This window comes from Trachemys scripta, chromosome 14 (assembly GCF_013100865.1).
Source record: "Trachemys scripta elegans isolate TJP31775 chromosome 14, CAS_Tse_1.0, whole genome shotgun sequence".
In the NCBI taxonomy this organism is placed as follows: Eukaryota; Metazoa; Chordata; order Testudines; family Emydidae; genus Trachemys; species Trachemys scripta.
Genome location: NC_048311.1, coordinates 8,033,344 through 8,053,453, shown reverse-complemented (window position 1 = coordinate 8,053,453; position 20,110 = coordinate 8,033,344). Strand labels below are relative to the sequence as shown.

General features: G+C 44.2%; 1 protein-coding gene across 1 annotated transcript; it reads right to left on the bottom strand.

Moving 5' to 3' along the window:
• Positions 1-574: 574 nt before the first annotated feature.
• LOC117887182 (butyrophilin subfamily 1 member A1-like) lies at positions 575-19,508 on the bottom strand. Its single transcript, XM_034789512.1, has 10 exons — positions 19,409-19,508; positions 12,943-13,290; positions 11,761-12,042; positions 9,795-9,899; positions 8,800-8,820; positions 8,454-8,474; positions 7,983-7,988; positions 6,715-6,735; positions 3,756-3,779; positions 575-1,089 (listed from the first exon to the last, which is right to left on the bottom strand). The coding sequence occupies exons 1-10, from the start codon at positions 19,506-19,508 to the stop codon at positions 575-577; spliced, it is 1,443 nt and encodes a 480-aa protein (XP_034645403.1).
• Between the last annotated feature and the right edge of the window lie 602 nt (positions 19,509-20,110).

Below are 20,110 nucleotides of genomic sequence, written 5' to 3'. Positions count from 1 at the left end.
AGCTATTTTTGGTTCATGTTCAAACTGCTGCTGGTTTCTTACTGCAAGCGTTTCCCCTGGATCTGCTTCCTTATCACTGGCAATTAGCACTGTCTAGCTTCCTCATTGTTGTACCTGAAAGACTAGTTGTAGGTGTTTCCAACTTCACATCTTTCAGTAATACATACATAGCAAAACTTTGTTACTTCACATACAATGATAGTACATAAATCCAATGAGGTATTAATGTTTAGCAGATCAAGACCTTTAGAATGATACCTCACAAGGCATACTTGGACCAAACAGATCATAAATATATTACAGTGGTGAATATGGAGGTGCCAGGGTGTTGTTTTGGGGCATAGAGTGTCACACTCGTTTATCTTGTGATTTTTGTCCTCTCCCTCCCATCCCTCATGTGTTTAATGATTTACAGTGGTGCCAACCTTCCTGCAGAAGGGTTGGGGAGGAAATTCCAAGGGTCACAGAGGCCAGAAGGTTGGGTACATAGGTGTCCTCCAAGATCATAAAGACTAGGGAGTACGAGGCTAGAAAGGCTGATTTCAGGGTCCCCCGTGTGATATTCTCCCATATCTCAGTGACAGAGTCTGAGCTGGGAACTCCACCCTACTCCCACCCAGGGGAAAATTCTCTCCCCAGAGACAGAGGCTGGTGGGAAAGTGAAGATTGGGGACTCATTATCAGCATCCAAAAATGTCACCTGCTTACGTTCACAGTCCAGACAAACCCAGATCCTGCTGGGGACCCAGCTTTGGGGCAGGGGAGTCGGAGGGGAGGTGAGAGCCCAGCACCGACCCCACCAGCACTCCACAGCCCAGATCCCCCACTCAGGGTTATGACTGATCCCTCCCTTCCTTTTCACAGACTCTCTGGCAACTCCAACAGCCCAGAATTCCCCATCCCCCACCTCCACCTCCCAGCAATGTCTCCCTGAGGTGAATCCCTCACACCCCAGCACACAGAACTCAGTGTCAAATCTCTTAGGATTGTCGGGCAGATCCTGCCGTGCGTCTCTCCATCTCACACTTTTCCGATCCTCAGACAGGATGAGCTGGGGATGAGCTGTGTCTGGATCCAGAGTCACATTCACTGGGGAGAGAGAGAAGCAGAGCGTTACTTGCAAAGCTCAGTCCTGGGGAGGGTTTGATCATGTCACTGACAGAATCTGTCCCAGCTGGAGAGTGAACCAGGAAATCTCCCTCTTCCAAGATTTACCTGTCAGCTCTGAGATCTCAGCCCAGTGCTAGGGAGAGTCAGTTGCTAGGCAGAGATGGGCCAGTGACAGAGTGAAAGAAGCAGCTGGGCAAAGCTTTAGATAAAGAATTTTTCCTGTCCTGTCCCAACCTCTCCCCCTCCTCAAGAAGGGAACTAGAGACTCTGGTACCACAGGGTTGCCCCAGCAAATTGTACAACCTTAAATATTGTCCCAGCTGCCCCTTTGATGGACTTTGGTATGGGGCCTCCCCACTGCATCCTGTCTACTCTGAAATGTCACATCTCAGATAGCAAGAGGCCAAATGGTACTAGTATTGAGCATGCCCAGAATTTCACTGCTTAGCAGCAGTTGCAGCACAAAAGTACATTAGCACAAGAGAGGGAGGGAGGGGTTTTGATACTGTACTGCTGAAATATGATCATGTATATCATTGTTCCTACCACTACAATTGCAACAAATCTTATACAGGAGTATGTAATGTAAGGTATCAATGGAAAAATTACAATATATCAAATAAGATTATACAGTTTAAATCCATGTATCATCACTGTATCTGAAGTTATCAATATTGGCGCTCTCTCTCTCTGTATCCCAAATGTGTCTGTTCCTGGCATAACACCCATCAGGTAAAATCTACATTGAAGCCAGACAGCTTTGTGTTTATGGCCCATCAAAGGCAATTAACTCTCATAATGGTCATAGACTAAATTAATCCCACCCAGCAAGCCTTCCTGTGGACACCCGAGCCAGAATGTGAATAATGGCTGTGACTGTGAGTCATCAAGGAATGTAAGGGCATGTGACCCTAGACTCCATCTTGTGTAATTTTATATAAACTGAGACTGTGAGCTTTGTTTGGGACAGTAAAATTCCATCTGCATGGCACAGGGTATAAAAGACGTTGGAAACATCTCAGTTTTGTCTTAATTTCCTGTCTCATTTCTCTGGACTGGATTTCTAGCAAGCAAATTCTAAACAAGGACTGATGATACCCAAGCTGTTTGGGTAATTTCCAGAGAGACTTTTGCAAGCTAGCAGTTTATTCCATCATTGATTCAAACCTGACATAAGAACTTTGCAATCACTCGTATGTATATGGAACAGGAGTACTTGTGGCACAAGTACTCCTGTTCTTTTTGCGGATACAAACTAACACGGCTGCTACTCTGAAACCTGTCGTATGTATATTATTTCCTTGACCATTTTAACTCTCTATTTCTTGTTTCTTAAAATTAAACCTTTAGATTTTAGCTACTAAAGGATTGCCAAAAGCCTGATTATTGGGTAAGATCTGAGTTACATATTGTCCTGGCTGTGTGGCTGATCTCTTGGGATCAGCGGAACCCTTTGTTTGATAAACTTGGTTTTCAATAACCACTTATAAAGTCTAGTGTCTGGGTACTGAAACAAGGGCTGGGATGTATAAGGGGACTGCATTTTTGACTTCTTGTTAACCAGTGTGGTGAGACAGAAAATTACTTTTGTTTCTGGCTTGTTATATCTAATGGTAGCATAATCACCAGTTTGGGGTGAGTCTGCCCCATTTCTCATCAGTTTGTCGTGAATCTGGTATCCTCAGCTGTGACCCACCAAGGCATGGTGACAGGGGTTAAAACAAGTCAAGGCGGTTCATGGTGGAACGAGGAAGCAGCTACATGTGTAGGAGAAGGTGCAGAATAGGTGGCTGGTGAAAAGAGAGAGAGGGTCATGCTAGTGATGGGGAGGCTGAAGTGATGCCCTGTTTAACAGAGACAGGACCATGCTGGGATCATAGTGGTTGGAAAGAGGAGAAAAGAGACAAGATCACAGCTCTGATCACAGGAGCTCCCCAAATCTGTATAATGGAGCCAGGAGAGCCCCTGTCTGTGATCAAGGCCCTGTTTCTCCACTTGAGACTGGAGCAAGAATCTCCCACAGACACAGTCCCTGCTCAGTATGGGGACTTTGCAGAGCTACTGGCTTTCTTCAGAGGGGAGAAGATGAAGAAAGAAACAGAGTGTCATTGGAGATAGTCCATCAGCACAGGGTGATAAAACAAACTGCCCCTAGAGTAGTGCTATGGAGGTGCATGTCCCACTGGATCTCTATGAGTGGAGGCTGATATTACAAATCTCTGTAGGGTGTAGTGCAGGGGTAACCAATTTTTCCCCCCCAAGGTCCAGATATCTTAGTCCAGGTACAGTCAAGGTCCAGACTCCAGAGAAAATAAGAACAAAAAATTAACAATAATAAGTACATAAAAATATTTTGGGGTCTATTCAAAAGCCCATAGCCCACCTATTGACTACCCCTGGTGTAGTGCACATGCAGGTGGTGGAGGGGCAGAAAGAGTAGATGCCATATGATATAGATTCATTATGGTGTGGTAGGGCAGGACATAGGCACAAACCCTGCTTCACTTCATGATGTCCTGGGAAATGCGGGGTGTTGGAGAGGTCTGCCTGAACTATCACATCCACGCCCACATTCAAGGAAAAAGAGGCACATTTTCTCATGGGAACTGATATTTGTATTTTGATAAAATGTGATCTTTAATTACCTTTTTCTCTAGTTCTTCTCCACCCTAAAACCAAGCATATAATTAGAAATGAGAGCTGATCTGAACTAATACTGTATGATTCAATATTACAGGACTAATACACTGAGGAAAAAAGAAAGACAGAATTTCTTCCAGATGTATGCTGCAATATTAAGCTGCAGAACCTCCACTAGGTTGCATGAATGTTTCTCTACCTTGGTGTAGCGTCACTGCAGAATTAGCTCAGGATCTTACCTGGCTGTTGCGCCCATACAGAATAATACACCTGTTTACTGCCCATACACAAAAATTCTGACTCAGGTTTGATGATGCCTTAATCCTACGGTTAGTGGAAAGGCTTGGAGTATAGGTGATAGCCCAGTTTAACTCAGGTTGGTTACCTGTCCACTTTCCAGTGTGGATGGAAGCTAATCAACCCAGTTGCTGATAGTCCTCCAGTGCTTTCCCAGAATTCCTCCTGGGACATTTTCTTAGCCACTACCTACTCCCTTCTTCTACTCCACAGGCCACCTTCCAGTTTATAGACCTTGGTTTCGTGTTTAAACCCTACATTGCATATGATCTGCTACAATTCTACTGCACTTCCAGAGTACTTGTACAGAGATGCCATCTAGGAGGTCATCCTCCCAGCATGCTACCAGCTGGTCAGGTACTAATATGAAGATCCTGGTGGACCTCTGGTGTGAGATCAGTAACACCCACAATTTGGGGAGGGATGGAGTCAAAATATGCTGTTCCAGGAGGATATCTCCAAGCTGCTGGCAGAGGAGGGAATTCACCAGAGGGAATCACAATGCAGGGAGAAAAATCAAACCCTCAAGAACACATAAAAATCAAGGATCACATCCGCAGTCTGACAATTCACTGGGAATGAGCCCTTTCTATGAGGAGCTGGCCCAGGTGTTGGTATTGCCCCAAGCAGAGATCCCCCTTTCCCCCTGGATGGGCTTTTGACTATGGATGGTACTGGTGCTTGACCAGGCAAAGTGGAACCAAAGGAGCTGGAGCAAATGCTACATGCTTTGTGTCATAGCCAGGATGACCTAAAGTCTGAATCCTAGGACCTCTTCAGGGAGGAGATGGGAGAATGGACCAGGGAGGATGCAGAAGAGGGACCAGCATAGCAGCAGCTGGGTAAGAGGCAAGCTGCTATATTTGTTAGTGTTATGGGAAATATTACAACTCATAGTAAGTTCCATGCAAAGTCCTTGGTGAGGACAGCACCATTGTGGACACAGCAACATGGGTATGACTTGTGTCGGGCTTTTCAGTGGGGACACTCACATCTGGGTGATACTAACCCAATTGCTTAGGCCCAGGTGTCAATCACCTGGACTAACTCTGCAGTGAAAATGTGTCTCTAGAGACTACACATTTAAAATACTTTTCTATTATAGGAAGTCCAATTATCCATGTAACTATTAACACATTACAAACAGTTTCCCCACTGACACACTACAATTATGTTGCAAAATACTTGGCAATAAAGGCCTAATTCTTCACCCATTGAGGTCAATAGCAAATCTTCCATTTAGTTCAGGGGGAGCAAAACTAAATGCAAAGGTACTAATCTTACAAAGACAGATGCATGTATTTAACTTTGAAATCCCACAGGGGTCTGTCCTGAGTCTGGTACTACACCTCTACCCTGATACAATGCTTTCCTCGGGAGCCAAAAAATATCTTACCGCGTTATAGGTGAAACTGCATTATATTGAACTTGCTTTGATACGATGGAGTGCGCAGCCCTGCCCCCCCCAGAGAGCTACTTTACCGCATTATATCCGAATTCGTGTTATATCAGGTCTCGTTATATCGGGGTAGAGGTGTATTCAATATTTTCATTAATGACTTACATAATGGAGTGAAGAGTATGCTGTTCGGAGTAGATATTAGGAAAAACTTTCTAACTACAAGGGTAGATAAGCTTCGGAACAGGCTTCCGAGGGAGATTGTGAAATCCCCATCACTGGAGGCCAGAGAGTTCATCATTATTCATAAAGATTTACAATTGTGGAGCAAAATTAAATTACAAATATGTATACTTGGATAAAATGACTTGGGTATTTGCTATTTCTTTGGTTAATAGAAACAAATCTATTTAGAGTTACTTAGGTCTTACCATAGAAGTGAAAAGGTTTCATTTTCCTCTTCTTTTATATATTACATGTCTTTATTACATTAGGGGCTTGTACACACTAGTGCTTACTTAGGTAGAACTTAAGTCGCTCAGGGGTGTTGAAACGCCACCCTCAAGTGACGTAAGTTACACCAATCTAAGGACTTGTCTATACTTACTGCTAAATTGGCACTGCTGCGATCAACACAGAAGAAGTGTAAGGTAAGTTGGCAGGAGAGCGTCTCCCATCGACTTCAGTTATGTAACTTAGGTAACTGAAGTAGCATAACTAAGGTCGACTTACAGCGTTAGTGTAGATGCGCCCTCAGTGCCAGTGTGGACAGTGGTATGTTATCAGGAGAAGCTCTCCTGCCAACATAGCTACCGCCGCTCAGGGAGGTGGAGTAATTATGCCGATGGGAGACCTCGCTCCCATCAGCATAGATCGACTGCAATAGCAGCGTTACAGCAGCGCAGCTACATCAGTACAGCTGTGCCACAGTAGTGATTCTGGTGTTGACTAGCCCTAGGTTGTCAACATTTCTATTCAAATTACTGTTTTATTTCTATGACATTTATCTCATGGGTCATTTCTCAGTATTGTCAGTACTAAAGTTAAGACTGAGAGCTCATTTCTATATAGACCTCTTCCTTTTAACTACATGTTGCTTTTTTCAAATTATCTTCCGGCGAGAAATGATCAGTCTTGGCCTTAACCCCACATTAATAAAAATAAAGAAACACGTGAGTATGCACACAAACAAACCAAAATTCCCACCCTAATCAAGCTATAGCTTTGTACAAAGTTGTAGCTGTGGAGTGAGGAGAAATGACACTTACCAAGTGCTGCAGTAAGCTTCCCTTTAAAAAGTACAGAAATAAATATTAATGATTATTCAGCGTTTCTTTCTGTATTGGCACACAGTTAAAGGACTGAATTCTATGCATATGAAATTCACCAAGTTGTTCAGGGCTGTGTCTGAGTTATGTGAATGCTGGGCAGAGCGATTTTACAGTCAATATATTTTGACTCTAACTCAGAACTTGGTTTTGAAGTTTTAAAATTGCTATAAATTTGTTTGCTCTCTGAAGATTGTGAGCATTTACTTACTGACTTTCCTCAGAGGTACTTCTATAGGGCTTAGCCACTGAGGGTGTGTCTGCACTGCAATAAAAGGCCAAAGGCTGGCCTGGAGCAGCAGACTCGGGCATCCGGGGCTTGGGCTGCCTAGCTATAAAATCACAGTGTAGACTGGGGTGGGCAAACTTTTTGGCCCGAGGGCCACATCTGGGTGGGGAAATTGCATGCAGGGCCATGAATGACGGGCTGGGACAGGGGGTTGGGGTGCGGGAGAGGGTGTGGTGTGCAGGAAGGGGCTCAGGGCAAGGGGTTAGGGCACAGGAAGGGTGCAGGGTGAATGAGGGGGCTCAGGGCAGGGGGTTGGGGTGCGGCAGGGGGTTGGGGTGCAGGGTGCAGGAGATGTTTGGGGTGCAGGCTCTGGCCCAGCGCCGCTTACCTTGAGTGGCTCCAGGTGGCAGAGGTGCGGAACGGGGCTAAGACAGGCTCTCTGCCTGCCCTGGCCCCACACTGCTCCTGGAAGCGGCTGGCAGCTCGTTCCTGCGGCAGTGTAGACCTAGCCAGCCCAAGCCCGAACCCAAAGGTCTACACTGCTACTTTTAGCCCTGCAGCACGAGCCCTGTGAGCCTGAGTCAGTTGATCTGGGCTCTGAGACTCACTGCTGAAGTTGTTTGTTTTTGCTTGTAGATGTGCCCATAGTGTCACTGTACTTTAGGTGTAGCTTGCTACTTTTACAAGTTACTTGTCTTTGGTTTTAGGTTGTAATTATTAATGTAACGGCTCAGAGATTATTTCTATTCAACCTGGAGAATCTGAGAAAGATCGTTGCAATACAAAACTCGATTTTGTTGAGTAAAACACTTCAGATTACATTTTGGTTTGAAATTCCTCAGGTTCAGTCTTGTCCCAATTTCTTTTAAAAAGCTGAAGTAAAAATGAACTAACTCCAGAAAAATTAAAGAGAAACACCCACAGAAGATCCACCATTGCACAAAAGTTTTCTCCTCAGTGGGAGGTGAATCAGACTTACCAATTTCTGCATCATATTTCCCATAAAAAGAAAGAAAGAAATATCAGTTTTTGTTATGTGTTGCCCTCTTCTTATTTTATTTCCATTTATCATTAACATGACAGTTAAGGCTGCAATATTCTTTCTATTAAATCTCCTCTTCAGGAGATCAGAACAGAGAATCTGGTGGTACCTTCTGGTCTTAAACTCTAGTCTATGACTCTATTGCTTATCAATTTTTCAATTTAGAGTTTGGAATTAAATATATCCAGTTTAGTCTTTCCCCACATTTCATAAAGTTACATTAAAAAACAAACCCACACACACCCAAAAAAGTAAGCAAGCAAACAAAAACAGGTTTCATAGTGCAATAAAATTTTAAAAGTTTAATTTACAAGCAAGCAACTCCACGCCAATTAAACAACAACTATCTGAGGATCCAATTTTGTACAACTGTTTTCTTGTCAGGGGGGTGGAGATAATGACACTTACCAATTTCTATATGTTGTTTCCCTAAAATAAACAGAAATAAATATAAAAGTTTATTATGCGCTTCCCTTATATGTTATTTTGCTGGATAATCAATACAAAAGTTAAGGCTGAGAAGTTATTTCTATTCAACTTCCTCTTCTGCATTACTTATCTTGCCAATCACTCCTCCAATAACATTTTGGAATGAAGTTTATCCAATTTAAACTTACCTCAGATTTTTTAAAACTACATGAACATGTACACGCTCACACAAACAAATCAATCAAAAGACACAAACAGGTCAATATACAACTGTGTAAGTGTGTACAAACAATGTATTTGTGGACAAAGGGAAAATGAAACTTACCAATTTCTCCAGTACGTTTCCCTTAAAAATATAGAAATAAATATTATCATCTCCTTTGTTCACGAAACAGAATTAAAATATGTATGAAATTCACTAGGAGCACAGAGGGATGTGTCTGAATTTTGTGGAAGTTGGACAAAGACATTTTTTAGGCATGAAATTCATCAGGGTTTACAGATAGCTGTGTCTGAGTGATGAGAGCGATACTATTATTTTCTCCGTAAGCAAGGAACAAATGTGTTTATTTACTGACTTACCACAGGGGCCTCTTTATAGGGCCCATCACTGTAATGTTAATGCACTATACTTTAGTAGCAAAAAAGAGATTTGAAGTAAAGACTACACTTTGCAGAACCTTGTCTCAAGTGGGACCAGAGATGGACACCAGTAGCCCGCTGAGAACTGGGAGGAGCGGGAGCTGGAGGGCCAAGCAGGATGTAGGGATGTAAAAGGTTAACCGGTTAACTGGTAAGCACTAGTCTTAGCAGTTAACCCGCCTTCACCGTTAGTTCCGGGACGGCCGGCCCCAGCAACCCTGCGCCCCAGCAACCCTGCGCCGGCCAGCCTGCTGACCCCGGCAGCACCACCTGGCTGGAGCGGCCCCAGCCGTGCTGCCTGGCCAGAGCGGCCAGAGCAAAGCCGGCCGGCTGGAGCGGCCCCAGCCATAGCAGCTGCAGGATTGTCCCCAGAGGCACCAGCGGGCTGGCCCTTTAATTGGTTAACCTTTTAAACAAAATATTTTTAATCATTTAAATGGTTAATTTTTAAAATGGTATTTACATCCCAGGCAGGATGCAGATGCATCAGCTATGATCTGATTCTCTGGCTCAGTTCTAGTGCCAGAGACTCTCCTCCCTCCAGTTCCCCTCCCCACCTCCCCTCTACCAATAAATTCACATGTATTCTTCTCCTTTATTTAGGAGAAGACCAGTGCCCTTATTCATTTAGTAGGCTAAAACCTGTATTTACAGTATATTTCTCCCTCTAATATTTACCTTTCCTTGTAAAGAGATAAACAGTGAGGCTAATGAAACCAAACAAAACCACCAGGATCACACTCAGAGCCACCATCCAGGGATTAACCCTCGGGAAAAAGGAATCTAAAAAATAAAAAATCCAGGACTTGCCTTAGTTTGGAAGCGGTGACTAAAAACATATGTTTTTATTCCATACAAATACATAAATAGTGCCCAGCATGATTTGTGTGAGATAAGAATGAAAGAATGGTCAGGTCTACCCTACACAACCAACCAGAAACTGATTTTAAAAATGGCGCCAACCAACACAGCTTTAATACTGATTTATCCTTGAAAAAATAGGCCTGATTTGATTCACTGATATTCAGAGGGGCATAGAGTTTGGATATAAATTCTCTGCTAATAAAACCCCATTGACTTCAATAGAGTTACACCAGCAAAGAATTTGGCACTCAGTGTTCAGCAAAATTCAGAAATTGCCAAATTAATTATCATATTTTTGAAAAACCCATTATTACCCCCAAATGTTTGGATAAGAATCAAAATTCCTCCAAACATTTGTGCAGCACACTAATTACATTTCATTTGCTGTTCCTGTGCTCACAGTCAGAGGTAGATTAAGGTTTCATGAGGCCCTGGGCCACAGAAAGTGGGGGGGGGGCCCTCCCCAACTCTCCTGCCCCGTTCTGTCCATGGTCCTGCCCACAGCCCCACCCCATTCTCATTGAATGTCAGAAGAAACAACATCATGACTTAGGTGGCATTTCACAAAACAACTAATGAAGAATGAGTTGGTGCAGCAACAAGATCACAAACAAGCCACAGTACAAAATTTACCACATTAAAAAAAGTCATTTATAGTGCATTTAAGGTTGCAGGAACAGAAAGTGTCAGTGGATTGAGTCAAAATTTCTTCTAAAAAATGTTGGAAGCTTGTTTTTTTGCTTTTGGGTTTTTTTGTTTGTTTGTTTCCTTTATTTTGTGCTGTATCAGGAAAGTCGGACTTACCAATAGGCCTAACCAGCTGGTTAGGCCTCAGCTGGAGTATTGTGTCCAGTTCTGGGCACCGCATTTTAAAAAATATGTGGCGAAATTGGAGCGGGTCCAGAGAAGAGCAACAAGAATGATTAAAGGTCTTGAGAACATGACCTATGAAGGAAGGCTGAAAGAATTGGGTTTGTTTAGTTTGGAAAAGAGAAGACTGAGAGGGGACATGATAGCAGTTTTCAGGTATTTAAAAGGGTGTCATAAAGAGGAGGGAGAAAACTTGTTCACCTTAGCCTCTAAGGATAGAACCAGAAGCAATGGGTTTAAACTGCAGCAAGGGAGGTCTAGGTTGGACATTAGGAAAAAGTTCCTAACTGTCAGGGTGGTTAAACACTGGAATAAATTGCCTAGGGAGGTTGTGGAATCTCCATCTCTGGAGATATTTAAGAGTAGGTTAGATAAATGTCTATCAGGGATGGTCTAGACAGTATTTGGTCCTGCCATGCAGGCAGGGGACTGGACTCGATGACCTCTCGAGGTCCCTTCTCGTCCTAGAATCTATGAATCTATTAAAGTTACATGAAATCCAAATCTTTGGTAGTCTGAATATAATTAAGGGAATCAAATTGCCTGAACTGTGGCTCATAGAATCATAGAATATCAGGGTTGGACGGGACCTCAGGAGGTCAACTAGTCCAACCCCATGCTCAAAGCTGGACCAATCTCCAACTAAAAAAAACCTCTAAGGAAGGAGATTCCACCACCTCCCTAGTGAAAACGTTTTTTCCTAATATCCAACCTAAACCTCCCCCCACTGCAACTTGAGACCATTACTCTTTGTTCTGTTCTGACTCTGCAAATATACCAGCCTCCCATCTTCTTTGTTTGTATGTGGATTATGAAATATCCACCACAGATTCTTCAGTTCTTTTCTTCCTATGTTTTGTTTAGTTTCTAGTGGTGATGAGTTCAGAGTGGGGTTTGGATGGTAACTGACCTGCTATAGAAATGGCTGATTCCTTGTCTTGATTAAGAATGGTGTTCCTGATGCAGCAGGACAAGTTTTGGTTTGAATGCTCCATTACAATTATAGCAGTTTTTGTTTCAAACAGGCCGTTATCACCTTGGGATGTTGTTTCAGAGAGTGACAGTAGATATCTCCCACTGAGATCTCTCCACAGTACTTCAGGCTCTGGATACCAATCAGTTGATTGACAAACCACCCGGATCCCTCCATTCTGGTGACCCTCAACAGAGATGAGAGGAGCAGAGCCCAGACCTAAGGGGAAAAATACATAAAATGGTGTTAATTCCATGAATTAATTTATAAAGCATAAGGGAAAAGGGACAGTTTGTGGATCCCTTACTCACACTAGAAAGCACTAATTCACATGGATAGTCAGTGGAAGGGATAAATGAATACTGGAATCTCTGAAATCCCAATACGTATGGGGACATAAAAATGTGAACAAGTATTTAAAATAATTTCACTGAGTCAGTGGGAAATATTGTCATCTTAACACAGGAGTAACTGAGTGCTGAGCACCTTTGGAGATATGACACTTGATTTAGATATTTAAATAGGACCTGATCTTTGAAAATCTGATTTTTAGTGCATTGGATGGATATATATATATATATAAACTGGCTTAATGGTTACAGGGTCAAAGGAGCAGGGGAGAAATGCTCAGTCTTGTGTAAGAGTGGAAAATACATAACTTCCCACCCTACCCACCCACCATCACCATTTTAATGCCGCTGCAAATAACAAGGCTGCATTCGATTTTAAATAATCTCTAAGTAACAACCAGCAGTGAACCAATAAGAAGGCCATAAAAGTGTGGCAATCCCACCATAGCCACACATCCCAGAAACAGCTGCAGAGCAACTGGAAGGCCATATTTGTCCAGAAGTACTTTCTCTCTTAACCTCAAACAAAAATTTATTTTGGGCAAGGAAGTGCCTTGGCCATCCTGAAAATGTTTTTAACAAGATGTTGGGAAAGTTTTCAGACTATTTTCCCCAAGTATGAACATTGCTGTTTGCTGAAATTTAGATGCACTGTGTTATTCTAAAACAATTCACAAGTAGGGAGTCCGAGTTACTGTAATAAGAAAGAAAGAAAGAAAGACTAAAGCCTGTAGCCCACACAAAGATAATACAGACACAAGCCACTGACCTGCTACCTGCAGTTCCAATACAGTTACTTCATCAAATGTATCATCTTGAACAAAGCAGTGGTATAGTCCTTCATCAGACTGTCTGATATTGAAAATCCTCAAGGCAACGTTTCCATCTGTGAGCCCAGCTTTCAAAAGTTCCGTCCTTCCCCGATACTCTGGCATCTGCATTTCATACTGATCCTTCCCATCATGGTACCAGTGCACAAAGGAAGAAAACTCAGACCGGAACCATCTCACCTCCATGTTTACAGCACTCATCCTGGGGGACAGGTGACAAGATAACACTGTTTCCTGACCCACGATGGCAATGACAGGGTCACTGGGTCCAATCACTGTGAACTGGGCTGCAAAATTCACCAGGACAAAAATAAAATAAGCTCAAAGGAAAATGAGGATTCGATATAAAGGTCACATCCAACAGGTTCTATTTTATACAAACTTTCCAGAAAATTCAGCCAGAGGCAGATACCTGCCATGAAAAACTTCAGTTTGAATGTTTAAGGGAGAGCAGTGCGCTGTTCTAAGAACAGACAGCCTCAGTGTATGACACAGGCACACAGCACTAAGATAGTGTGTGGAGCTGATAACAGGCAAGCTTGGTACTGGGGATTTCCCTACACCCGCCCCCGAATTTCCCCAACACCCCCCCAGTAGTCAACTAGATACATACAGTGCTAATTTAGTCATTGATTGGAAATTTGAATTGAAATGAAACACTAACACACTTTAAAAGCATATACAATGTATGATAAAATACTTGTACCTAAAAAAGTATAATAGGTTTGAAAAGTGTGAACAAAGATTAGCTTTTTGACACACCTGTTGTTTTTTCTGACAATGTTGGCACATTTGTTTTGGCAATGTCGGCCAACCTTATCATTTCAAAATTATGATTTGTAAGCAAGGTTTGAATGACTCTTCCCTGACAGCTAATGATGAGCCAGGGGTGGGGCAAAGGCTTCAGGACCAGACTGTATTTACATGAACTCACCTACTCTGCCTAGGTATCCAGCAGACAGAGCTGTGTTGCCCAAGTGATCAATTTTGGCTGGTGTTGGGTTACAAATCACTTTAGTATTGAATGTGGGGGTCCTGAAATGTTGTTATCCTTATTGTATGAGTAAAGGGCAGCAGAACTGTACTTAGCCTGTCCTGATTGAGGGGGGCACCCTGAGTGCTTAATTTTTCCCAACTCTGAGCCCCGGCACATCTAGGCTTGGCAGTTCATCACCCCTGGACTTCTGGGCTTGCCATATCAGTTATGAAAGTAAAAAACCTGCTTGAGCCCTGGCACCTCTTTCATTACAAATTAAGCACTGGTCATGCTCAACTGAACTCACTCACTAAGCAAGGGGTTGGATGGTAGATCCCCGTGGAACGGGTGATGGAAGAGAACAGAGGTTTTGCTTGGTGGTGTGGGCTGCCCCTAAGAATCACAGGCACTATTTGACTTGCCCCCTCACCTATTTAAAGATAGAGCTTATTAGGCTCCATAGAGATTCTTTTGTTTTGTTAAGTGGTCGCTAGAGCTGAAATCAATAATAAACAGGTCTAAGTGCTTAGACCTGCTGTAGGACAGTGTTTCTGTGGAAAAGACAGCCCAGCCTGAACTCGCTGTGAGGTTCCCCTACTGAGAGCTGAAATCACTGAGAGCTGGGTGGAACCTCAAGAGACCGACTTGCAGAGGTCAGTGGCAGGTGGCAGCAGAAGGTGACAGCACAGGGCCATCAGCAATGGAGTGGTGGAGTGAACAGTGGCATGACAAACAACAGCAGCCATAGTGAGTGGCCGGAGTGAGCGGCGAGCAGCTGGAGGAACAAGCAAGGTGCCTTCTCCCCTGCACCCCGCCCCCCCCAGGGTGGGAGGTGAAATCATGTGAAAGTACCTCTGAACTCTGGGTCTTCACTGACCAAGGACAACAACTATGAGTGGGATGCGGTAGAGGGAGAAAGGAAGGACACATTAAAGAAACATTTGTTGGTTGGACTACGTTTTAGTGACTTTGCTCCAGAATGCTAGATTTCTGACTGAGAAACTTACATAATATACATTTCCTAGTAGGCCAAGATTTTTAAAATGCATTATTTGCCAAGGTCATTATCTCACATTGTTTCAATCGCCAGAGGTCGTTATCTTGGGGAGTTTCTGCACTAAACATTTTTATTATATTATAATTAATTTTTACATAAGAATGGTCATATTGAGTCAGACCAATGGTCCACCTAGCCCAGTACTCTGTCTTCTGATAGTGGCCAATGCCAGGTGCTTCAAGGGGAATTAACAGAACAGGGCAATTATTGAGTGTTGTCCACTCCCAGCTTCTGGCAAGCAGAAGCTCTCAGAACATGGTGTTGCATCCCTGCCCATCCTGGCTAATAGCCATTGAGGGACGTATCCTCCATGAACTTATCTAATTCTTTTTGAATCCTGTTGTGGTTTTGGCCTTCACAACCACCCCTGGCAAAAAGTGCCACAGGTTGACTGTGTGTTGTGTGAAGAAGTACTTCCTTTTGTTTGTTTTAAGCCTGCTGTCTATTAATTTCATTGGGTGACGACCCCTAGTTCTTGTGTTATGTGAAGGAGTTTATTCACTTTCTCCATACTAGTCAAGATTTTATAGACCTCTATCATATCCCCTTTTAGTCCTCTCTTCCAAGCTGAAAAGTCAGTCTTTTTAATCTCTCCTCATATGGAAGCTGTTCCATACCCCTAATCATTTTAGTTGCCCATCTCTGTACCTTTTCCAACTCTAATATATCTTTTTTGAGATGGGGCGACCAGACTGCACACGGTATTCAAGATGTAAGCATACCATGGACTTATATAATAATAGTGGAGGAGCTTGGTTTGCCAGAACAATCAGCAAAGCCAATGCTGACAAACTATGTGAAAACTATGTGAAAAGGTTGCAAAACACCAATCCTCTGGACTGCAGAAAACCTTATAAGCCAGTCATTGTCAAAAAATGCTGGAGACACAACACAGTTTATTCCAGTGGTTCTCAAACGTTTGTACTGATAACCCCTTTCACATAGCAATCCTCTGCGTGCGACCCCCCTTATACATGTGTGGGGGTCTGGATGCATGGGGGTTAGGCAGTGACCCTATGACTGAGAAGTGATGGGTACAGGAAGTGGGGGGGGAGGATGCAGAGCTTCCTGCAGCTGTGGGAGGTTTCTGGGGTTAGGTTTGACCCAGCCTGGCCCCGGCCACTCCTTGCAGGGGAAGAGAAACCCTGTCCTCCCCCAACCCCAGCCCAGCCAGGACTAACAGCTGAGACGAGTGCAGGGTCAGAGCCACCAGCTGGGGCATTACCCAGCCCTGCCCCCACAGCAGTTATTTGCCTCTTTGCCGGCTGCTCTGGGTGCCTGAAATGATGCGTCCACACTGCTGAGGAGGGGCACATGACTACTCTTGCAGTTTCCCTTTGCCTCCCCATCAGAAAGTCATTTTTTTCTGTGGAGAAGCAAATAAATCTGCGGGGAACATGAATTTTGCATGCACGCAGTGGTGCACAATTCCCTGAGTAGAAACTGCCATGAAATTTGCTGTCTCCATCGGGATTCAGGAAAGGGTTAGTGGTCATATTTGTGGTTCTGTCGCCAAGGTGTTCCTGAGCCACAGTCCCACTAAAAAAATCATATGACATCAAAATATTTCAGTTCTTAAGACATTTTTGTGGACATGTGGGGCTCAAATTATGGCTCTGATCTGGTACAAAGTGAGGCCATACCTCAGGAGCATCTAGCATCCACTGCCCCTTTGGGGAAGCAACAGTTCAGAAGTGTAAATTTTGGTACTAAACCTGGCTTGCGCAGAGTTGCTCAACCAGACAAAGTCATTTGTGCATATACAACAGGACCAGGGGGTCTCTCGTAAGCCATGTATTTTGTAGACAGTACAGTAGGAGATTGATTGATGCTTTGGCCACTTTGCCTGAGCAACACCCATATACTGTGAGCTAAATTCCTGTACTTGGCAGACTTCTGAGAATATTTTTTATGCGTATTAGTTGCTCACTGCTGGCAAAGTTTTTAGTTTAAAAAATGATTAACTGTTCTAAAATGGCATTAATGCAGAGTTCGGGTTATCCAGTGTTGACTCATGCCCTTCCAGAATGGGGAGAGTGACTAAATTTAAATCCAGGAAATCACTTTGTGTGATGCCCCAACATGCCACTAACACACATACTAGCACGCTAGCCTCGCAGATGCTACAGAACAGGGTACACCAGCACTGTAGGAAAAAGTCTAATATCTTCTCTTTGCTAAGGTAAAACTCAGGTTTAGGTCATGGGTAGTGAATAGGAGCTACTTACACTGAAACCCTAAGCCTACTCCACACAAACTACCCCCCCCCCCGTTCTTTCTGATACACTGCCTTAACTTACCCCGCATTAAGCCTCAGTAACCACTGCCACCAAGCTGCTGACAAGACATGACTGCAAGCAAAGGCAGATTATGGTTTTGTGGGACCCTGGGCCAGAGCAAGTGGGGGCCCCTCTCCCACCCCTTCTGCCTGCAATCCGCCCCACCCTCCCCGGTGCTCCTGCTGGGGAAATAGGGTCAGGGCATGGGAACTTTTCCCCCTCATCTGGCACTGCTGCCAGGGAGTGGGGTTGCAGCGCGGGGGCTGCCCTGCCCACCCGGCACGCCTGCCGGGGAGTGGGGTTGGGACACGGGGGCTTCCGTCATTCCCTGGCAGTAACACCAGGTGGGAAGAGCGGGACAAGCCCCCACTCCACAACCCTGCTCCCCAGCAGGAGCACCGGGTAGGTGGACCAGGTTGGGGCACGAGGGCACCCATTTTTCCAAGGCCTCCCAATTGGCCGGGGTCCCTGGGTAGGGGCCCCATTGGCCCAGTGGCTAATCCGGCACTGATCGCAAGAAGACACTTTTGTGCACCTCTAGAGACACAACCTATCAAAATTCAATGCCAACATGAAGCATGCTTGATTCTTCAAAGTACATAGTCCGTCTTCTCATACCACAGTCACAGCTCTGACAACCTACCCCAACGAAACCTCCACCATTCAGTGCAGCTACACCAAACACCACGAATGGCAGCTGGAGAGCATGAAGATAAATGTGTTCAAATCCTTGCAAGACAACACTACAATGACATGATATCTTAATACTTCCTCAGATCAACTTATTATGGCATCATCTTTACCGAAACCGCCGCAGTGGCTATTGCCAGCTCAAGGGCAGAGTTAAGGTTATATTGTGGGGGTAGCATGTACCTTAACTTTGCATTTCATAGTTTTCAGAGGTTTAAACTGAACAATTCTCCACATTCTGGAAGGGCACAAGGTAGCCCTGGGCAACCTTAACTCTGGTTAATGAAGATTTGGGCAGTTAATTTCATTTACCATCTGTTTCTTATTATTCTTCTGTCCCACAAATCCTGCCCTCCCCATGCAGTAGCATGGACTGCCCATGGAGTATGATTAGGCCTGGTAAACTGAGAGAGGCAAATAGAGGAATTTTGAAGGGGGAGGGCATGATCCAAATCTCACTGAAGTCAGTGGGATTTTTTTCTACCCCTACATTTCAGTGGGATTTGGATGAGGCCCTAGAGAAACTGTCCACTTTTTTGTGCATGCTTAGAGAATGCCTTGTCACCTGAAGTTTAGTTGGCATCTCCAGCTGCTGCAGATTATAGTGTCCTGCTTGCTTAGCTCTGCTCTTCCAGTGGAGTGTTAAACACCTGAGCTCTGCAATCTGTTCTGGGGTCCAGTATGTTTCTGGTGCAACTCAAGGAGTTTCTTTTTTGATATAGGAAGCTCTAAATAGTTTGGTGCCAAGCTGCCACCTCTGTCTCATGTGACACCACGGTGTCTGAGAACAGCTGAAATGCTCAGGCTAATAGTCCCACTGGTTTTAATGGGTGGGGGATGGTGGTGGGACACTTTCAATGTAGGGTCTTGGGTGGAAGAGGAGGGAATTGAGATAAGGTGAGCTGGGGAGTTATTAGGCCTGAAGAGTTAGGGAGCAAAGATGGTGTTAAAGAAAAAGAGAAACCAAACCAAAATAACACTTATTGTTAGTCCAATTTGGAACTTGTGATAGTTTTTGTCCAGTTTTATATTTGCAACTAAAGAGAATAATGGGAACGTTTTCATAAATACAAAACCCAAATAATTTCATGTATTTAGATTATCACTCTGCAATAAGAATATCCATTCAATGCTCTGGGCATAGTTTACAATCTTTAAGAAACACGTGTATGAATAAACAGACCTGTAAATACCCCAAGATCAGATAAAGTATTCCAGCAACAAAATAAATATAGCCAAAAACAACTAAGGTCCTGCTTCTGCTCGATGCTTAAGTTTACATTCTGTGAGTAGTTCCATTGACTTCACTGGGACTACTCACAGTAATTGAAGTTTAATGTGAGTCAGGATTGGGGGCCTAAATAAATCCTATAAGAAGCAGCAGAGGCAGTGAGGAGTCCTACCTGATTCCAATTTGTGAACATAAAAAGTTATGAAGAAAATAATAAAACCGGGCAGAGAGGAGCTGAATCTGGACCTCTGGCAGAACAAGAGAAATTTCATCTTCACTGTAACTTCATCTAGATAACAGGGAAGAGGAGAGAAACAAACAAACAATAATACAACTTTGTGAGTAGAATGCAGTGATTATGAGAAGCTGGATATTGGAGTTTTCACATGAGGGTGTGACAACATTTATTCCATATTTTAGAATGAAACTGAGTTTCCATTAGGAGTCTGATTTTGTACCCTCTGCATCATATCCGCGCATAGGCGCTGACTCAGTGGGTACTCCAGGGCTGGAGCACCCACAGAAAAAAATTGGTGGGTACTCAGCACCCACAGGCAGCTCCCTGCCCCGCCCCCTGCTCCAGCTTACCTCTGCCTCCTCCGCCAGCGCGCCGCCGCATCCTGCTTCTCCCCCTCCCAGTGCTTGCACCGCGAAACAGCTGATTCACGGGGCAGGGAGGGAAGGGGGAGGTGGGGGAACGTGGCGCACTGGAGGAAGAGGCGGGGCCGGGGCAGGGATTTGGGGAAGGGATCCAATAGGGACAGGGAGGGGCGGAGTTAGGGCGGGGACTTTGGGGATGTGGTTGGAATGGGGGCAGGGAAAGGGTGGAGTCAGGACAGGGCCAGGGTCAGGGAAAGGGGCGGGGGGACATGGG

Excerpts from the sequence above, each read along its gene's own strand:
- LOC117887182 (XM_034789512.1), bottom strand. The coding sequence starts at position 19,508 with ATGAAATTTCTCTTGTTCTGCCAGAGGTCCAGATTCAGCTCCTCTCTG. Across the intron at positions 9,900-11,760 it reads ATCAGCCATTTCTATAGCAG|ATTCCTTTTTCCCGAGGGTT; the intron begins GTCAGTTACCAT and ends TTTATTTTTTAG. Across the intron at positions 3,780-6,714 it reads GAAGCTTACTGCAGCACTTG|GGTGGAGAAGAACTAGAGAA; the intron begins GTAAGTGTCATT and ends GCTTGGTTTTAG.